The 20,573-nt window shown below is 28.5% G+C and overlaps 1 protein-coding gene across 5 annotated transcripts in view; it reads right to left on the bottom strand.

Moving 5' to 3' along the window:
* Nucleotides 1-4,880: 4,880 nt before the first annotated feature.
* UGP (UDP-glucose pyrophosphorylase) overlaps nt 4,881-20,573 on the bottom strand; it is a 150,388-nt gene continuing 134,695 nt past the window's right edge. For all 5 annotated transcript variants that reach the window (XM_075371774.1, XM_075371773.1, XM_075371775.1 and 2 more), the window contains exons 5-11: nt 19,710-19,785; nt 19,006-19,149; nt 17,046-17,184; nt 13,943-14,080; nt 12,939-13,105; nt 11,377-11,481; nt 4,881-7,913 (exon numbers count right to left, since the gene is read on the bottom strand). In XM_075371774.1, the coding sequence (XP_075227889.1) occupies nt 7,806-7,913; nt 11,377-11,481; nt 12,939-13,105; nt 13,943-14,080; nt 17,046-17,184; nt 19,006-19,149; nt 19,710-19,785 (877 nt within the window). In that variant the 3' untranslated portion in view covers nt 4,881-7,805. The remainder of the gene's footprint in view (nt 7,914-11,376; nt 11,482-12,938; nt 13,106-13,942; nt 14,081-17,045; nt 17,185-19,005; nt 19,150-19,709; nt 19,786-20,573) is intronic.

Here is a 20,573-nt window from a genome sequence, read left to right as displayed (position 1 = left end):
AAACATTAAATGTGGGTTCTCTGATCCCCAAATTTGAACATTTTAAGAGTTCACTTTTCCAGACACATGTAATGTAGCCTCGTCTGGGAACATAACTTTTTTAAGATAACAATCATCACTTTCAATTATTTCTTCAGGAACTTTCTTTCTAGCAGTGTGATCTAATGATATAATGTGCTGTAATATTTATAATTTTAAGGAAGCAATTTTAATCGTTTCTTCAAAACATTGTGAATGGTTTAACATTGCACGGAAGATTTAACTTGCGCACTATACTCCAAGTTGACTTCCAGGGCTGCAAAAAAAGACTGAAAAATTATCTCCATTTTTTATCTGATCTTCTAGGCCTGCCTGCACCCTTTCTATGTTCAACACATTAATCTCTTTAAATTTATCATACCACGAATGAATACTTGTTCTAGAGGGTGGCTCTAAGTTACATCAAGTTCTAAATTACGTCAAACTTGTGTGTCTGATTTTGTTTCAAAAAAGCACTCTACACACTGTGCTTTCATCTGAGGATTCACAGCGACTGACATATGCAGTTACGTATACAATCACAGTGCTATCTAGTATTTATAAAGAGAAACTTTATGTTAGCTGTTGAAGAGAGCCCAAACATTCATTAACAGGACTATTACTTTTTTTCTAATAAGGCATCTAAGTTGTTCAGATAATTCTCGAATATTAATCCATAATACTGGTATTATGGATTAACTTCTGTAAAAATTTGAATGCAATTGTTCCGGTCTTTTAGTAACAGGTGACCAAAAGTGAAGATTTGGAAAGAAAGCTTAAAAAGCAGTACCTTTTGTCATTCTCAGTATTAACATATTAAAAAATTATTAAAAAAAATAAAAATTTCATATCGTCAGTAGCAAAATAGAATAATGTAAAATGTTATGCAATTTTTTATGAAATCCGATGGATAGTTTTATTTTTATAAAGCCTTTTTACAAGTTGAATATATTAGGAGAAAATTTAAATGAACAAAAACTAAATGAAAATGGGAATAGATTCACAACCAATTTTAATTTAAGGCACTAAAACATTTATTTAAAATTGTATTAATTTTATATTTAAATAATAGTTGTATATATACTTGTGTTTTGAGTTTATCTAACATAAAGAATAATAGTAGTATATACATAATAAAAATTTAATAATAAGCAATTTTATTAAAGTTATTAAACAATAGTAGGAGCCAAAATATTTTGATAACACTAATTTTTTTATACAATATAAAATTTACTACAATATTTAAAAATACAGTCAAATTTCAAATATGAAAAAGTAAATAATTACAAAATAGTAAACAAAAATAATCAGCTAAATAAAACACTGTATTTTCTAGTAAATAAACGAATAACATAAGTAAATTGTAAAAAAAAATTCAACAAGTTCCATTTCATGCAAATTATATTTAATTACAAGTTATCAGAAATTGTTATTATTACATTTAAATCTTATGAGAACTGAAAAATGGCAGGTAGCGTTCAAAGATGTTTAAGATGGTTATTATAAATTGTTCACAGCCTCCAGTATTTGCTCCCATAATTTCTAATTTTTTTATTGACAGATTTTATCTTTACAATAAATCTTAATAAAATATTTTAAGAGTTTATTTTTTTCTGCCCACTAGATGACACAATGCATTTGTGGAGTTAAAAACTAATTTTTTTTTTATAATGAATAAAATTATTTTTTTCCTACCTAAATAATTTACTTATGGGAATAAGACAATAAAAAAAGGTAACATATTTTGATTATACTGATTTTGCAGAGAGAAACTGAAACTGAAAAATACTATATATTGTTAAATACTTCCAAAAGCAATCACATTTTTAGATATGAAACTATCCAACAATCACATGGAAGTTGCACCTCTAACTACACTCCATTCTTCACTAAAAATATCTCGCTATTTACTCAGAAGAGGAAATTAAACAAATTAAATAATTAAACCCAGTTTTCTAACATCATTAATACAGAAGCTCTATGTGTTGTGTTTTATTAAATTTGAAGAAATGGATCAAGAAAATCACCAACAATAAACAGGATGTACATTTTCAATAAATTCAAGATAAGCCATTTACTATACAAAAGTAATATATATATATATATATATATATATACATACACACATCGACACCTGCAAGTAGCCAATTTACCCAAATAAAAATCTTTAAAGATATTGAAAATATTTTCGCAAAAGCAAAATTGTAATGCAATTTATGCTAGCAGAAATTCTATAAATTTATAGATGACTTATGATCAAATCATCTTATAACCGTTAAAAATTACAAGGAAGCAAAGAATTTTGCTTTATGTTTAAAGAAGGTTGAATCTGAAGTACATGCTTCCCTGTGTAATATATAATAGCAAATAATTTTACTGCCAAATACAATTCATTAAATTATATATAAAAAAAGTAATAATTTCTTCTATCATACCATCAAACCATAAAAATAGGTTCAAAATAAAACGAATCCTTCAATAAATTTTCAGTTTTTGTTGTCACTAATTTGTTCTTAATATTTTTTGTAATTTTTTTATCGTAACACTATTTTCAAATATAATTTCTAAAGGCAAAAGCATATGTATATTAAAAAGCAGCATCAAAATGGTATTATGATGTGGTTAGCATTGCTTTTAAACAACAAAAAAAATCCATTTATGCAAAATTATAAAAATTAAAAAACACATTTTCATAAATTTATATATATATATTTAAGTACAAATTGTAATACACTCTGGTGTGTATTATTATTATTATTGTGGTGTGTATGTATTCTGATACATAACAGGAAAATGATGGAAGGAAAATGATATATGACATGATTTATTTAAAATTAACTTTAAAAATATGTTAAAACCTGCAAGAAAATCACAAATAAGTACATTAAACTGAAAATACTATTATTTAAATACTGGATAACTTTTTCACAACATTTAAATAAAAAAAACAAAGATGTTAACATCTTAAAAACAAGTTTTTTAAATTCTTTTTAATCAAATTTACTATCTATTCAACAGAATGATTATAAAACTTCAAAAATATTAATCATTTTTCTCTGTCAAAGTTTAAAAATAGTAAAAACCTAAGAGGTTCAACAGTTCTATCTGGGTGTCTGCAGTAGTGTCAGTGCTACTAACAGTAGACTGAAGGAGATAGTGTATCACAAGATGACATTCTACATAGAGAAAAGTCAGTCACTGGTCCAGCAATCCACCTTCACTTTGCATGTCAACTAAGCTTTATAAAGTCTGACAAATTATAATACAAATCTATGTTACGTATCATAACTAAAGAAGTTGTAGTAGATTACCTGATGTTAGATAAAATCACCACTTCTGAAACTAGCACAACCATTCTTAAGGCATCACATAACAAGCCTACAAACGAAATGCCCTACCATATCCAGAACAAGGGTAGTATCATGTGAAACAGTAACATTATAACACTATGTAAAAAACATTATGTATTTCTTAGTAATTGCAATATAAAACTGTATTGTAATATTGGTACATTGTATTTTTTTTTTTATCCTGTTATACAGCACTGTCGCGATTATTATTATGTATCATGTATTATACTACTGTAGTATTGTTATTTTATTGTGAATTTTGTAAATTATGTTAACATGTTGTACTGTATAATTTTGTAGTATGGAATTAGGGTAATGATATTGTTGTAGGGTATGGTAATTTGTAATGGCATTGTTGTATATGTATTTTGTATGGATACAATATGTATGTATAAATACATACATATTTTGTATGTATTTTGTAGCACTTGGATATTACCAAGTGCTACAGTAAGGTTATGTATTTCTTAGCATGTACAGTGTAGTATTGTTTTGCAGTATTGGTACATGGTATCTTGGTATTATCCAGTTGTATGGCATCATCGTGTAATATTTCAGTAAAATAATACTGAATATTAAATTGTATTACGAATGGGTTTTGTGGAGGCACGGCCTCAAAATGATGGGGGAAAAAAGTATACAAAATGTGGTGACATTCAGAGGTAGAGAGGTATCTAGGGTGCTTTAGCTTGCTCACTTGCAAGAGTGGGTGAGTCGGAGTTCCCTAACGATGACATGGGGGACCCTCAAGGTGTGTGCAGGGAGCAGGGGGCATGGATCGCGAAGGATATGCGTAAGGCATGTCTGGAGAGTGTAGGTTAAGGCTGGGAAGGGCAGCACTCCAGTGGAGGGCACATTGGCTGTCCGGAAGAGGAGGTCAACGTGTCCCTATGAAGCTTGGGGGACCTCTGTTGGAAGAACCCTCTGGTGAAGGTACAATAGGGAAGGCAGAGACTGCTGCCACAGCACCCTGAGACAATTGAGTAATGTCTAAATGGCAGGAGCCGGTTTTGTAATTGGGGTTGTAATAAAATGAAAAAAGCCTACTAATGAAAATTAGAAGAGATATGGTTCCTTGTTGTCTTTTTCACAGAGCCAAGTTTGCTGATTTACTAAGGCTCAACTATTTCATATTGGCATGTAAAGCCCAAAATGCAGATGTTTAGCTTCAAGGCCTTCACTCTGTTTACCTAAGGGACTGTTATGTCACTATACTGGTCAGTATAGTGAACATCACTCTTCTCTGAAAATCCAACTAACTAGTGCCTCTTGAATCTTAATATAAATTACAGTTTATTGTATTTAATATCACTGAATGCTTTTCTAACAATGATTTATAAATAATAAATAAATTATCTTAGCATAAAAATTTTTATATGTTTGATTAAGGAATTGTAGAATTAATTAACATTTGAATGTTAATTATATATATATATATATATATATATATATATATATATATCTAATATTTCATTTAATTAATTTATATTTGAAAACAGGTGCAAAAACAACTTAAAAAAATTAAACAATTTATTTTTACATTCATTCATATGGAATATTTTACCATTCACAATTTTAATTAACAGATAATTATAATAATGATACTTAAATTCAGTATTTTAATTTTTTGCCACTATGAATTTCCTTAATTCCGTATTGCATTGCCATTTAATAATTATGAATTAAATAAAAATCATTAGTGCTGCTACCAACTGGAAATGTTTAAAACCACTATTATTTAATTCTCATAAAAAGCTCAAAACCTACTATTACAGAAATAAATATACCACTCAACATTAACTGATGAAAATTAATACATTTAAAAATTAAAAACATTTTTATAAAACAAGTATGTAAAATAAGTCATAATAAATTTCTAAACTGAGGTCCAAGAAACAAAGGCTGCATTCTCCACTGTTTTTACATATCTAGATATTAGTACCACCGAATTCTGTAATTCATGCTCTATCACATAAATGTAATTGAATAACGAAGAATAATTAAGAAGACCTTAATTTTCTAATTGAAAAATTACCCTTAGAAGCAAACTCAGCAATATATATGTTGATTAATCAGAGGAGCATATTCAGTCATTTGATTAACCTCAATTTGCTGCCTTTGTTTATCTTTGTAGTGTTCTAAAGTGGTTGTTTTATTCTTTATAATTAAAATATTAATTGTGTACATTATGAATAGTTTATTGAAATGAATAATTATAAATTTATTAAAAGGAAGATGGAAATCAGGAAGAATAACATAAGCCAGTAAAGTGGAAGCGTTCTAATGCTAAGAAGCTTTGGTAAGCTGTTTGGTTAATATTTAAATATTAGAATAGCCCTACACTGAATTATTTATGTTCATATTTAGAAAATCTTTAATTTCTATTAACTTCCATAGAATATAAGTTTCGTGATTAGTTGATAAATTTATGCTATAGTCAGTTCACTTTTTCTTCATGGTCAGAGGCCATTCACACACACCTCCTGACCGAATTTTTGGTAAATGTTCTAAAGACATTGAAAAAAGTAAATAATTGAAAATTCAGATGTTTATTTGAATACAATATCCAAACATGCAATAGTGAAAAGCTGGAGAAGAATGTGAAATCTTTAACTGGAAAAAGGAGAGTGAAATAATTTTCTAACCAAACTGGCATTTCAAATTTGTACCTTGCAAAGGATTTATAATTAGGCAGAACTCAATTAGAAGAAATATTCTTCTTAGAGATGAAAACTTTTTTTTTACAGATAATTAGGAGCTACTAATTAATTACAAAAAAAAGTGAAATGAATCCTGATTTTAAACAACCAAACCTGGTGAAAAGACAAAAAACTCTTAGATGTCAAAGATTATTGGAACTACATTGCAGTTTAAGTTGGCATAATAATCCTTTGCTTGATAACATTTAAGGTACTCCCTCTATGAATGTTGTTGAGGGGGAAGGTGAAGAAGTTTTATATGAACTAATAGAAGAATCCTCAGAGTTTGAAGCAACTTGGACATCAAAGTAGTTATAATAATAATAATAATAATAATAATAATAATAATAATAATTCACCTTCTTTTTTCCATTTTGTTCAATTTTTACTTTTCTTTTTTTATAAAAAATGTATAACATTCACATCTTTCTTGTGTAATTATTAAGTCTTATATGAAGTTAGAATAACTAAAGAGAATCTTCCATTCTTTCAGTTATTCTTTCAAAACGACATGATAAGTCTGTTATAAAAATTCATTTTATTTTAATTTTAATTGTTTAATTTTCATTTATTTCATAATTTTGTGATTTTATTTATTGAATTGTTGGAAATATTTGTCAATGGTAAAATAAAATGTATGTTTTGGTATATTGCAGGTATGGTTTTTAAAATAAAATATACCAGAATTATTTCTGGTTATTTTAAAATAATTCTGGGTACTTATTAGAATTTTTGTTCAATTGAAACTGCTTAGTACAAGATCACGCTATGTTATAGAGTACTATAAACCAAGAGCACAAGAATACATTTGACTTAGCATCAAAATGCTAAAAGTTTTCTGATAATTCTAAAGAATTTAATAGTACAGAAAATGAAAAGCCGGGTGCAAAGTTAGCAATCTCCACTAACCCTTAAAAGCAAAGTCAGCAATCTACAAATTAAAAATGAAATACCTAATTATCTAGGAATGATATAAAAAGCTTTTGCAGAGCACTTCTTTTTAATATAAAAATTATTTTAAACATATTCTCCATAGTCCTTTGCACTTACTTTACCATCTTAAATCTCTTTTGACCTTTACTATAATACTGGCCATAATGGAGATTGTAGTTTTACCTCTTGACTCAATTATTTTAATGAAGATGTAGAGGGAGTAAAAATTTGCAGCTGTAAAAAGTTTAATCTAGAGAATAGCTATTAGATTATGTTACTCAAAACTATTCTGTTTTAAAAATCACATGTTTCCAATTAATGTTTTCAACTATTATAATTATATGAATTACACAAAAAATATTTCATATATATATAATATATATATATAAAATTACATTTAATGCGTATTAAATAAAATATTTAAAACACAAAAGTATGTTATTTTTTTTATATATATATTATGTTGTTTATTAATGTGTGTGAATGAAAATGTAAAACAATTAAAATCTCTGTAACCTACACAACGTCATCACCATAATATTATATAAACACAACATGAAAAAAATAGAAACAAATTATCAAAGCAACATTTTTAATAGATAATAAAAATATAATTTGAAAAACGTTATAAATATAATCAATAACAATCGACTAAAAATTAAAAAAATGTATAGTTATTCACACACATTAAATAAAAGACACTAAATGTATATAAAAATAAAATATATAGTAGAAAGACAAAAATAAGTAACAATTACTTTTAAGGCTAATTTGTGCTTTTCTTTCAGATTCTTAAAAAAAAAAATTAATGATCCAAAATCCTAAGATTACCAGAAACAATTTTATTTTCTAAAAGAGCACCTGATGGTATATCAATTCTATCTCCATGATTTGCAATTATAATAACAGTTCCCTGCAAACAAAAAAAATTATTTAGAAAAAAGTTGTGTAATAAAATTTACAATTAACATAAAGGGAAAAGCAGATCGAATGAAAATTGTGAATAAGCATTAAGAAAAAGAACAATAAAATGGAAAAAAAAACAGAAATCATCTAAAAAATTTAAAAAATAATAAAAGAGCTTCCAAAATATTCAGAAATATTTTGGAAAACACCTTCAAAAAATTACGAGAGGATTTTTCTAAAGATAATTTCCCAGACCTTGATCAAATGTCCACTTCAGAATTAAAAGTATGCAGATTCTTAAGTCTCTGCATTAGAAAAAAAAATTGAAAATTAGAATCTAATGATAAATAAAATTGAATTCATATAAATATGAATTCAGCATGTACAAGTAATATATCAGTAGTTAGGGACCGAATTATTCTGCCAATCTCACATGCAAATGCAATTATTGCTTTATGCATAAAATAATGTACTGTATGCTATCACTTGTCTGGTGCTGTGACATGCCGATGATAAGCAATTAAAGATTTCTGTGAGTCTTTCATGTTTAAATAATGATATCATTTGTAATGCTTCACAAAATTATTCAGTCAATGAAAGAAAGTATTTTAATTTATGTTATTGTATTACTCTATATGGTACTGTACAGCTTTATACTTAATTTTTGTAACAGTTTTTATTAATAATAAAACTGTTATTTTTATAACGGTGATATTTTCATTAATTTTAATTTACCCTGTGTTTTTATGCCGATCAGGTTTTAACAATGAGTGCTTCTGTCGTGAAACATACATCAGGCAAACCCTTAAATAGCTCCAAAAAAAAAAACATCAGCAGCAATGTGTACAAAAGATAACCTTGAAACTGCTGTCAGAGACATTGCTCAGAAAGGAAGTAGTCCAACAGTCGTTAGTGAAAGAACAACTTTTAATATAATAGACAAAATTGTTAGAAAGTATGTTAGCCTTAACAAACTCAGAAAAAAAGTTCATTAGTTTTATTTCAATAATGAGCTTCCTAACTTGAACAAAATATTAAACGTTGTAAATATTGATTCTGAACTGCCAAATTTTTCTAGAAGTACATTAAGTCATGTTTTGAAATCAATAAATTTTCCTTTTATGTCCAGAAATTTCTTTACCGATTGAACACAAACATATTATTTCACGACAGGGGGAATATTTATGAGAAATTAAGCGATTTTATGAAGATAGTACGACAATTTATTATTTAGATGAAACTTGGATTAATGCAGGACATATACAGTAAAAGGTACAGATGGATAAAGAAGTAAAGAGCTCAAAAGATGCTTTTATGAAAAGTTTGTCAACTAGAGTGAAAATCCTGGCTGGAAAAGGTAAACAATTAATTGTAACACATTTTGGAAGTGAAAATGGGTGTTTGAGCGGTGGATTATGGGTATCTTCCCAAGAGTATTACGATGAAGTAAATGGTGACAAACCTTTATGTAGCGATTTAAAAAAAATTGTCAAAATTTTTGCTGAAGGTTCCACCACAGTAATGGATACTGTAACTCACCATTGCCTGAAAACTGAAAAAATTCCAAATGCTTTGACCTGAAAATCAGCAATTGCCAAATGATTAAAATTATGTACACCAAAGACATGTTAAACGTCAAACTTTTGAAAATAATAAAATCGGTTAAACAAAAATATATTCAAGTAGTTGAAATCGCAAAATCAAAAACCTGTGCCATGTTTCGTCTTCTGTCATACCACGGAAATTTTAACCCGATAGAACAGATATGGGCACAAGTCAAAGGCAACATTGGCAGTAATAACACATTAAGTTAAGTTATGTAAAAAATTAATCGATAGGTGTTAATAAAGTAGATGAAAATGCTTGGAAAAATTGCACTCAACACGTAATTAAAGAACAAAAATGCATCGGAAACAAGTAGACCAGCTAGCGTGAAAATATTATATAAGATATAGTGATAAATTTGGGAAACGATGACAATAGTTCAATAGGCGGCTTATGGGATGTTGAAGAAATACATTGAGATAACAAATATTTTTTCTGTTTTACTTAATGAAATTTTAATATAGCATAAAATACTTATTTAAAGTTTTTATTTTTTAAGGTAAATATAATATTTTTTTCAAAATTTTCTAATCTCTTATAACAAGTTATTTTTATTTCATTTTTATGTTAAAAATAAAGATAAGTGTTTTTTTTTCAGATGGATTGCACTACTTAAATTAGAATCACATACAGTTATGTTTTAATTTGTTGCATGTTTTTGTAAAACAAATTATATATTCTCCTTAATAGAGTCCAAAATATTCTACATAAAAACTTAGATCATCAAGGAGAATTTAAAAAAGTAGATCCTGTATGGAACAAATTTTCAAACTGGAAAGAATAATCAGACATAAAACAATATTGGAAAGAACTTATTGTGATGTAATGTTTATTGATTTTAAAAAAGCATGGGATTCGATAGACAGAAAAACATTATTTAATTCCCATAGAAGAATTCATAATCAATTCTAAAATGAGAAAATTAATTAAAGAAACTTTGACTGATACCTATTCACGGGTGAAATACCTGAACCATTTCTGGTCAAAATTGGAGTTAGGCAAGAAAATGGAATATTAATATTACGTTTCAATACTATTTTTGAAAAAAATAATTGGACTTTTTGAAATTTTCATTCGAGCATCACATGAAGGAAGACCAATTAATGAAAATTTTGTTTATTATAACAAAGCCTAATATGAAAATACACCAATAGCATGTTTAACAATTTCTTGTTTTCAGAAATTTAAGTAAAAGCATCTGGTAAAATTAGCTTGATTTTCATAGTCTTGTCCCTGCAGTGTATTAGTAACGTTAATTTTGTAGAAGTATGTAAACCTTTATGTGAAATCTGACAAACACTGGTTTCAGACCACTCAACTGACAAGAGTGATGTCAAAATGGATTAAGCTCTCTGTTGAACAGTTCTCACAATGCTGCTATATTTACGCATAAAGCTCTTCTTTTACACTACTAGGTTTCTTTTTTTAATCTATAGCTAGTAGCTCCAACATTTTTGATAAGTCCTGATAGCACAGACTGATAGATCAAAACAAAATGTGATGAATACTAAATTGTTTTCAAATTACCATTGAACGATTACAAAATTGTCATACTTCTTGTAAAAATGGTTCACAGTAAAAGTACAAAGCGATTCATAATTACTGCAACTAAATGTCTTATAGTGAATGTAGGGAGACTCTTACCCTTTTAATTAATTTGCTTGACTCAGGCCAAACTAGCTAGAACAGTGTTGCCAAAATACTCAATTAAAATAACACAATTCATAATATCATTATATAACTTTTTAAAAACTGGTGCTTCATCATCATCACCACCACCAACCATCCATCACTAATTCTAACCAAATAAACATAATTGTAGCAAATACTTTCAAAAATAATTCTAAAAGTTAACAGCAACGTACCTTAAGAGAAACATTTTTACCAAAAGTAACATCTCCTGATACTGTCAAATGATCCAATTCCAATAAATCTGGGATGTTTGCAAATCTAGCAAGGAACTCTTTTACCTGGTGAAATAAATTAATGTGTAAATCATATTGTTATTCAAAATGTAACACTACACATAAAAATAATGGATACACAGGAATTTTTTTAAAATAAATCATACAACTGGGGAAATGTTACAAATGAACATTTGACACACAAACTTATTCTCCCCATCCAGCAGCAGTCAGCAATATCAGTGATGAGAATTAGTAGTAGAAGAGCCCAATTACGCTGGATTTATTATTGTAAGGGGGCTTCTCACTCACCCCATATAATGAATTCAATACAATGATGAATCCCTCTATACAATTATACAACTTTAAATCCCTGTCAAATCTACCAGAAAATCAATGTAGAAGTCTTAGGCATGGATCAATATTCTGGATAAGATAAATCCCTCTAATGTAATAATTTAATATCTCTACATAACAAGAACAGTAAGTATCAAAGCCTGTGTTTATAGATTGGTAAATACACTTATACATGCACATGAATCTTTTCACTAAAATCAGTTTATTTTACAACAAAATGTGACCAGAACAATATAGAAAACAACTAGAACTTATGGTAGCACTGAGGTTATGTTCATTTACAACTCATCATCACATCAGTATTATTCAATGTAGAAAAAGCTTTCCTTATGTCTATTTCATTAATCCAAATAGGTGCTTACCATAAAATAATTTTCTACAGATTTAATTTCTCATTTTAAATACATCTTAACATATTATACTTAATTATATTACATAAATTAAGAAATATATAATGAATACAAAAATGTTTTATTGTAATTTAAATTTTTAGTGTACTGCATTGTAATATTTAGTGAAATCACCGTATAATGGAATTCAGTTTAATGTATTTCCAAATCCCTGCTAAAATTCCCTATATTATAACACAAAGATATTTCACTTTTATAATCTTGTTACTCAAAAGAGTCTATTTCATTATTACGTAGAAAAAGTTAATAGATTAAAATATTTTTTTTAATATTTTCATTCATCTTTCATCTTTTAATTGGCTTTAGATTTTTCTGTTATTTATATTTTGTTAACATTTCCAATTTTATTCTGAGAGTTTTGTTGTAAAACATTGTAAAATATAAAGTTTGAAGTGTAGCGTCTTCCATTAACATGTTCTCCGGTCTACATACATCGATTGTACATAACGTACAGCTTGATAACATCTATCAAAACTAATCAATAATATCCAGTTGAAGCAAGAACAGGTCCAACCTGTATAACAAAAACCTGTATAAAAAAATAAACATTTTTCTAATTAATTTATTTTGATGATCTGCATGTACCATACTTCAAATAAAACTTCACAAACTTCAGAAAATTATTGAAGTTTGGTTTACAAATCTCAATAAATTAATAATCAGTAATTCAAATTTTTTATTGAACACTTCAGTGTACCTTCCTTTGTGTAACTATAATTTATTGCTACAGAAAATAATAAAATTTAAAATACATACCTTAGAAAAATGATTATCACCAAGTTTAACTAGTGGAGTGGTCGGGAACATTCTTTGAGGACTCATTATTAATGAACCATTCTTTAAACTATATAAATTACTCATGACCAGCATCAAATCGGATGTTTTCTTTACAGGCAAGAACCTACTTCGAGGTACATTAATACCTAAAACATATGAATAGTTTTTCTTATTTTAACAAAATTAAAATCTGTAAGTAAAAGATAAAGCTTCTAAATATAATTTGAGAAATTATTTATTGATAAGCCATTTTTTATTAAATTTTTAAAATTAAAAAAAAATAAGCAAGATAAGCCAATTAAGTACGATAATAGCTGTTGAATAACTTACTATTTCAGCTATGAGGAACTTGCATCCCTATAAAATTAACTCTTTTTACTATTCAAAATCAGATAACCCAAAAATTCAGTAAAATGGATTTAAACAGATTCGAATACTACACAGTGGATATCAGTGTACTTTGGTGGTTGGGGTTCACTATATGTGTCAGGAATGGTCAGCCTGAATCTGTACAAGACTGTACTTAATTTATATGTCATCCTCATCTCATTGGATCGTGGAAGGGAGTTATTTAATGTTCACTAGCAGAACAGGTTGCAAGTACACATTAGGAAAGTAAAATAAATAGTCATTATTTTTATACTGAAGATGTTACATTTTTTCTTTGAATTAAATTATTTTTGGCAATTTACTCTAAAAAGAGAATTATAGTTAACCGACAGTAATTATCATATTTTTTTTTTAATTCCTAATTTATAACTACAGATAGTGAATGTATAAAAACTTGAAAACTTTTCTTATTGCAAGTTAGGATGAATAATCATTCAGAAGATGATCAGAAACCATTCATTTATATTACTCGGCAACACTCAACTGAACAAAATATCCATAAAATAGTTTACGTAGTCGCTTAACTTTAGAAACAATGATTGATAATAATATCATTTAAAAATCACACAGCATAGAAAAATCTAATTACTGACCTAATCCTCCATCAAAACACTTCATTGCTGCTCCAACAGCTGTTTCAAGTTGAATAACATTCAGTCCATTATCCAATGTTTTGTTGTTTACAATTACTTCCATGTTCAATGAACCCTGATTTAAAACTCTTTGGATAGCTGAAAATAGTTCATAAATAATAATTACTTAAATTAAAATCAATTGTATACATAATTCAATCAATTTATTTATAAGTTAAATATTATGGTATTAATGCAGTAGGCAATCTACTGCTGTAGTTAGTTAGTTCTTAGATGGAACCATGAAACGCTATATTAAAATAAGAAAATAAAATAAAATTATAAATGTAAACTAACCAAGCTTAAGCTAAGCTCGCTAACCTTGACTAGCAAGAGTAGGTTAAGTTTGGTTAGATTATATTTATAATTTTATTTTATTTTCTTATTTCATATAGCATTTTAGTGGTGCTATGTAAGTGGCCCCACTAACCATCTAAGAACTTGTAGTGGAGCGGTTACTACATTAATACCAATATTATAACTATGAAATAATTATGGCACTAACTGAAACATTAAAATTTGCATTTCTACCTATTACAATATGATGTATATTCACGTATGCTTTTAAAATTAGATCTGTATAAGTGAAAATGTGGTTCTTTTTTTCATAAAAAATCTATTACACAATGTTGATAATTTTAGATGAATGGATTTTTTATACTTTTTCATAGAGATCTTTTCTGATTTTTATATTTGGAAAATTTTGTTATTTTATTTATTTATGGTATTGGTAATTGTATTATTTCAATACATGTAAAATAGTAGATAAAACAAAGAACAAAAACAATCAATTTTAAATCGTTCCACACCATTGGAAATTTGTTTGCACTGCAGTCACAAGTTCTTTGCTACATGATTATCCATTCAAACTACATGCAAATTTATTTTTATTTTAATTTTTCTACAACAATTCAACCATTATTTAAATTTATGTTGAGTATATATTTAATATTACCCTGATCTGTAACTCAGAACATAACTATATATACGAGGGTTATTTTTTTTTCAAGGTCCGATCGATCACAAAATTAAAACCACAGTGAAGATAAAAAATTTGTTATTTGTAACAAGTACTTACATAATTACGCTATTTCTCTACATAGTCGCCACTCCGATTTAGACATCTGTCATAGCGTGTTAACTTTCCAATACCCGCATCATAGAACGGAGCCGCCTGTGTTTTCAGCCATATTTCTACGCTGGTTTGCAGCTCGATGTCTGTGCTAAATTGTTGTTCTCCTAACCAGCATTTCATGTGAGCAAAGAAGTGAAAATCGGATGGAGCCAAGTCCGAGCTGTACAGTGGGTGATCAAACACTTCCCAACGAAAACGCTGCAGGAGCTTTTTTGTTACAGCTGCAGTGTGCGGCCGAGCATTGTCATGGAGAAAGACAATGCCTGATGACAACATTCCTCTCCGTGTATTCTGAATTGCCCTTCGTAGACGTTGAAGAGTCACGCTGTATGAGGCTACAGTGGTGGTCGTGCCACGTTCCATGAATTACACCAAGAGAACTCCATTCCGGTCTCAGAACACAGTAGCCGTACACTTTCTGTTGGAGAAGGTTCGCTTGAACTTATTCAGTTTACTGGGAGAATGAGAATGCATCCGCTGTTTGGATTGTTCTTTTGTTTCTTCAGTTTCAAAATGGACCCATGTCTCATCCCCTATGGCAATTTTGTTCAAAAAATCTTTTTCATGTGGTAGCGCTGGAGAAACGTTAGGGAGGCGTCCATTCCCATTGTTTTGTGATGGTTGGACAGCATCTTGGGAACCCATCTTGCACTCAGTTTGCGGTACTGAAGTCTCTCACTCACAATGGTGTAGAAAGCTGACCTTGAAATTTCAGGAAACGAATCACTCAAATACAGGAATTGTGAACCGACGATTTTCTCAAATTGCCTCATCCACTCGCTCAACGAGATCATCGGTTGACACTCCCTTCCTTCCCTGACCGCCTGCATCATGAACATCTGTACATCCTGCTTTATAGTTCCTGCACCATTGTTGCACTTTGCTGTCACTCACTGAAGTTTCACCATACACATTACTTATTCGTCGATGAATTTCAGCCGCATTACACCAATCAGCCTGAATAAATCTAATTACCGCACGCACTTCACACTTGGCGGGAAATGCTATTGTTGTAGACATGTTTAAGTGCTAGCTGCATGTTCAGAACTAAACGAAGTGATGTGGTGTGATTGAAGGCCATACTAGAGATGCTGTGCAACACATATGCACAAGTTCATCTGATTTTTGCGCTAGTTTTTATTTTGCGACCGATCAGACCTTGCAAAAAAACCCTCGTAGATAACTATTGATCCCCCATTATGGTGTTTATTAAGGAATCTTTATCAAACATAGCTATGAGGTCTGTAAATAAAGTAATAAGACTAGATTTTTTTTTGGCAGCCAAAGTCGCAACACTGTAAAGTTACTCTAGTAAACATATGGTTATATGAACAGCTGATTTATAATAGGTAATAATATTTTTAGTCTATTGTTGCCACATAAGTCATAAACAAACTTTTCGTGAAACGAGTTTTCGTTGTGCGTTTCAAAAATGAGTGATACTAATTATGAGCAAAGTTATGCAATCAAGTTTTATGTTAAACTTGATGAGAATGCTACTGAAAATTTTTCAAAATTGAAAACGGCGTACAAAGATAATACTCTTTCATTATGTAATTATTAATCATGGGCTGACAAAAATTATCATCTACCAGAAGATAACCGCTGTTTTAAATTTCCTTTACAAATTAATAAAAAAAACATACACATGTGGCAAAGTAACCTAAATAGTAATTTGTAAAGCAATTACAGTAAATAGTTAAAAGACATACAGTACACTATTTGTAATAAATTTAATAAAGGTAAACTAATAACTTTTTATATGATTAATGCACATTTATTTTTTAAACACTAAAAACCATATTAGTTTAAAAATCAAGATGATGAAACCAATACATTACATGTTTTAATTATCACAACCTTACTGTGCTAACTTAAATAGATAATTATGCAGTTTATTTATATAAACGCTCACAAATGAATACTTACCATCCAATTTTATCCATAAATTATTCGTATTAAAAAACTTGAATGTTTTAATTGATTTAAAATCATCAACATGATCTTTAGGAACTTGTGCTATTTCTAACAATCTCAATTTATTCTCATACTGAATCAAAGTACCACCCTGAAAAATTACATTTAAAATATAAATTACATGATGACAGATCTAACTTCAGTAATGGTACTAAATATAAAAGAAAACTTTAACAATAAAAATTTATTACGGCAAAAAATTAATTTACGATAAAACTTATTTTTTTTTTTTTAATCTTTATTATTAATTTTAGAGATTATTGGTTCTTGTTCCCTTCAAATTACTCCCACACACTTATTCACACACTTTTGCTGGTAGTTTTTCCACTTTGTGCAGCAGTCCTAGATGCTTCATTCGAAATGGCCTTTAAGAACCATGACAAATTTGCTTTAATGTCATCAACAGTCTCAAAATGGCATCCTGTTATCAGTGATTTTAATTTTGGAAAAGTAAAAAATAACAAGGAGCGAGTAGGGAGGCCAAGGGAGTTTTGTTCCATCTGATTTTTGGTACAAAACTGACAAATTGAAATGCTGAGTGTGCGGTTTTTTCACCTAACCGTTGTAAAATGTCTTTATGCACGGTTCTCTGTTTCACCTTGATGCAAGAATTCAAAATGCACAATTCTATTAAAATTGAAAAAAACAGAGATCAAAAACAGAGATCGACACTGAATCGAGACTGATGTGCTTTCTTGGGGCATGGAGATCATTTGTCAATCCATTGTAATGATTGAACTTTTGTCTCAATGTCGTAACCATAATCCAGCTTTCATCTCCCATTATAATCCTTTGCATGAATGTTTCATCGTCATCGGCTTGTTCAAGAAGTTGCTGACAAACTCGATGTTCTTTCTGCTGTTCGTTCGTTCATCAAACGAGGAACAAACTTTGCTGCAACTTGGTGCATGTACAATTTTTCAGTCAAAGTGTCATGGCATGATCCAATCGAGATGCTAACCTCTTCTGCAAGTTCTCTGACAGTCAATCGGCGATTTGTATGCACCAGATCACTGATTTTCTGAACGTGGGTGTTATCAGTTGAAGTCAAAGGCCTTCCTGGTAAAAGGGTCATCTTCAATTGACTGACGACCATTTGTAACATTGTGTACGATCCAAAGCATCATCTCCATAGGCTTGTTTTAAAAGCTAAAATGTTTCTGTGAAAGTTTTCCCCAGTTTCACACAAAATTTTACATTGTATCGTTACTCCTGAAAATCGCACATTTCAAAAACCACTACTAACACTTAAATCACAATGCACTCAAATAACAATAATACAAAAGCTAAACAAGATATCAACAATCCAAGAACATGTGGTTACAGAGGAGATTATGCAGATCACAATACTGCCAATTACACATCACACTAAATGCCTTGTTTGGCGAGTAATTAAAAATGTTCAGTTATTTTTTGAACAGACCTCTTATTATTCTAGATTCATATGAATGGTATTATTTAATTAAATAATATAAAAACAGATACAAAAAATTAAAATTTATCCTACAGTTTACATTTTAACCACGGATTATAAAAGTAGCTTACATGTTCTTTGAGTTTATTTTATATTTACACCCTGTGAAAAATGCTGTGTACTTATTTTGCAATAAAAAAAATCCATGATTTGTAGAATATTATCCCATAATGGTGGTAACAAAGCTTATATCATGGCAGCAATTTTGCAATTTTAAGACACAAAATGCATCTGTAGTCACTTGAATATCTGTATTTCAAAATTAATATGGAAACAAGGTATTAGGTTATTGATAATTTTTAATTACATTAAAAAGAACATACTACATCATACATTCCGTTTCTTAAGAATTCAAAAATTTAATTAATTATTATTATAAAATATATATATATATATATATATACATTTTTAAAAACATAAGATTAGTTAATATATTACCTTAACATCAGCCTTTGTCTTATCTGTAACTTCCATAACAAATTCTGGACCTTTACTTCTGGAATCCAGTAATAAATGCAATATATTTAAGTCAACAGTGGCTCCTAAGTTATCAATATTTGAAATAAAGCAATATTCACGACCCTGGAAAAAATAAAATCAGATTGAAAACAATAATACATACTTATAAATGTAGAGTATATAATTTTATATTCAGACTTAATACATTTATTATTATTTCATGGCTTTTCAGGCAGATTAGAACCCAAGGTAGTCCTTTACATTCCAGACATACCTAGACTCAAGTTTTTTTATCATATCTTCTCAAAGTATTTCTTAAAATAAATATTTTATCGTATAAATTTATATCATTAATATAATGAATGAACAACACAAAGTTTGAGTAATGCAAATATTAAGTAAACTGTATTTTTAATTATTAAATTAATTTAAATATAATTCATGTTGTAGTGAGTGAAATGTAGTTTACAATTTAAAAAATTAATCAATTTTATATTTTGCACTATTATTAGATGTAAATATCATTTGTAATATTATCAAACTTATGTTAATTTACTATTTGCTGAATTAGAGATCTTATCTTTTGTAATAATATTACTGGAGAATCTGTCTTGATAAATAAATCTGGCCAAAATCAGGTGTATAACTAAATTTATATTTGAAAATGTATTAATTATTTTTACCTGTGCAAGTAATTTAGATAATAAACCAGAATTCTGAAAGCTGTCATAGAAGTCACCATGTCCAGGTGGATACCATCTAAAAAAAAACCAATATTAAAAAAATAACCAATATAAATTAATTTCAAGAACACAATAATACCTATTTTATAGAATCTTCAAAAGAAAATAACTCAAATTAAGAATAATATTATTTCTTAACCCACTTCAGGTTATTTAGCAGACAATAGTAAAAATTACAGATAAATACGAGTATGCTTTAAAAACTTGTTCGTGAAACAAAGTAATCTCCTTAGGCTTAAATTTTAGTATAAGGGGTTTGGTCCTACAATCAAGCCAATATAGAACCATATTCCAATCTTTTAATTAATTTTTTATGAAGACAACTTTTCAGAAATTTTAGTAAATAACCACTAAAGTATGTTTTATAGAACATAAAAAATCACTTTTTTATTTACTATTTATAACATCTCAGTTTCAATCCAAAAACTAATTTTTCTTACCAAATATTCTGCATTTTAACTTCCACAATAACAATTCTCATAGCTAATAACAAATAATAATTAGAAATTAAGTTTCAAAATGATATTTAAACTATGCTGAAATCAGAAATGATTATAACTACCAAACAACCTCTAGAAAATTCAATAAATAAGCCTACCAAAACAGAGCTTTACTACTGCTCAACCTCTAAAAGCCCACAGAAATTCTTTAAGTTTTCATTAATGAAGAAATGGACATTAAGATCTTTACCAGAACGACAATCTCTTTCTCTCATTAAAAGTCTTACAACTTCATCTTTATGACCGATTTATCATCTCTTCATCTTAAATGCTAAAATTTGATGAATGGTATCACTCTTCTGTA

The sequence above is a fragment of the Lycorma delicatula genome, chromosome 7 (assembly GCF_047948215.1).
Source record: "Lycorma delicatula isolate Av1 chromosome 7, ASM4794821v1, whole genome shotgun sequence".
Lineage (NCBI taxonomy): Eukaryota > Metazoa > Arthropoda > Insecta > Hemiptera > Fulgoridae > Lycorma > Lycorma delicatula.
The sequence above is the reverse complement of the archived record's forward strand: the minus strand, read 5'-3'. Positions and strand labels throughout refer to the sequence as shown.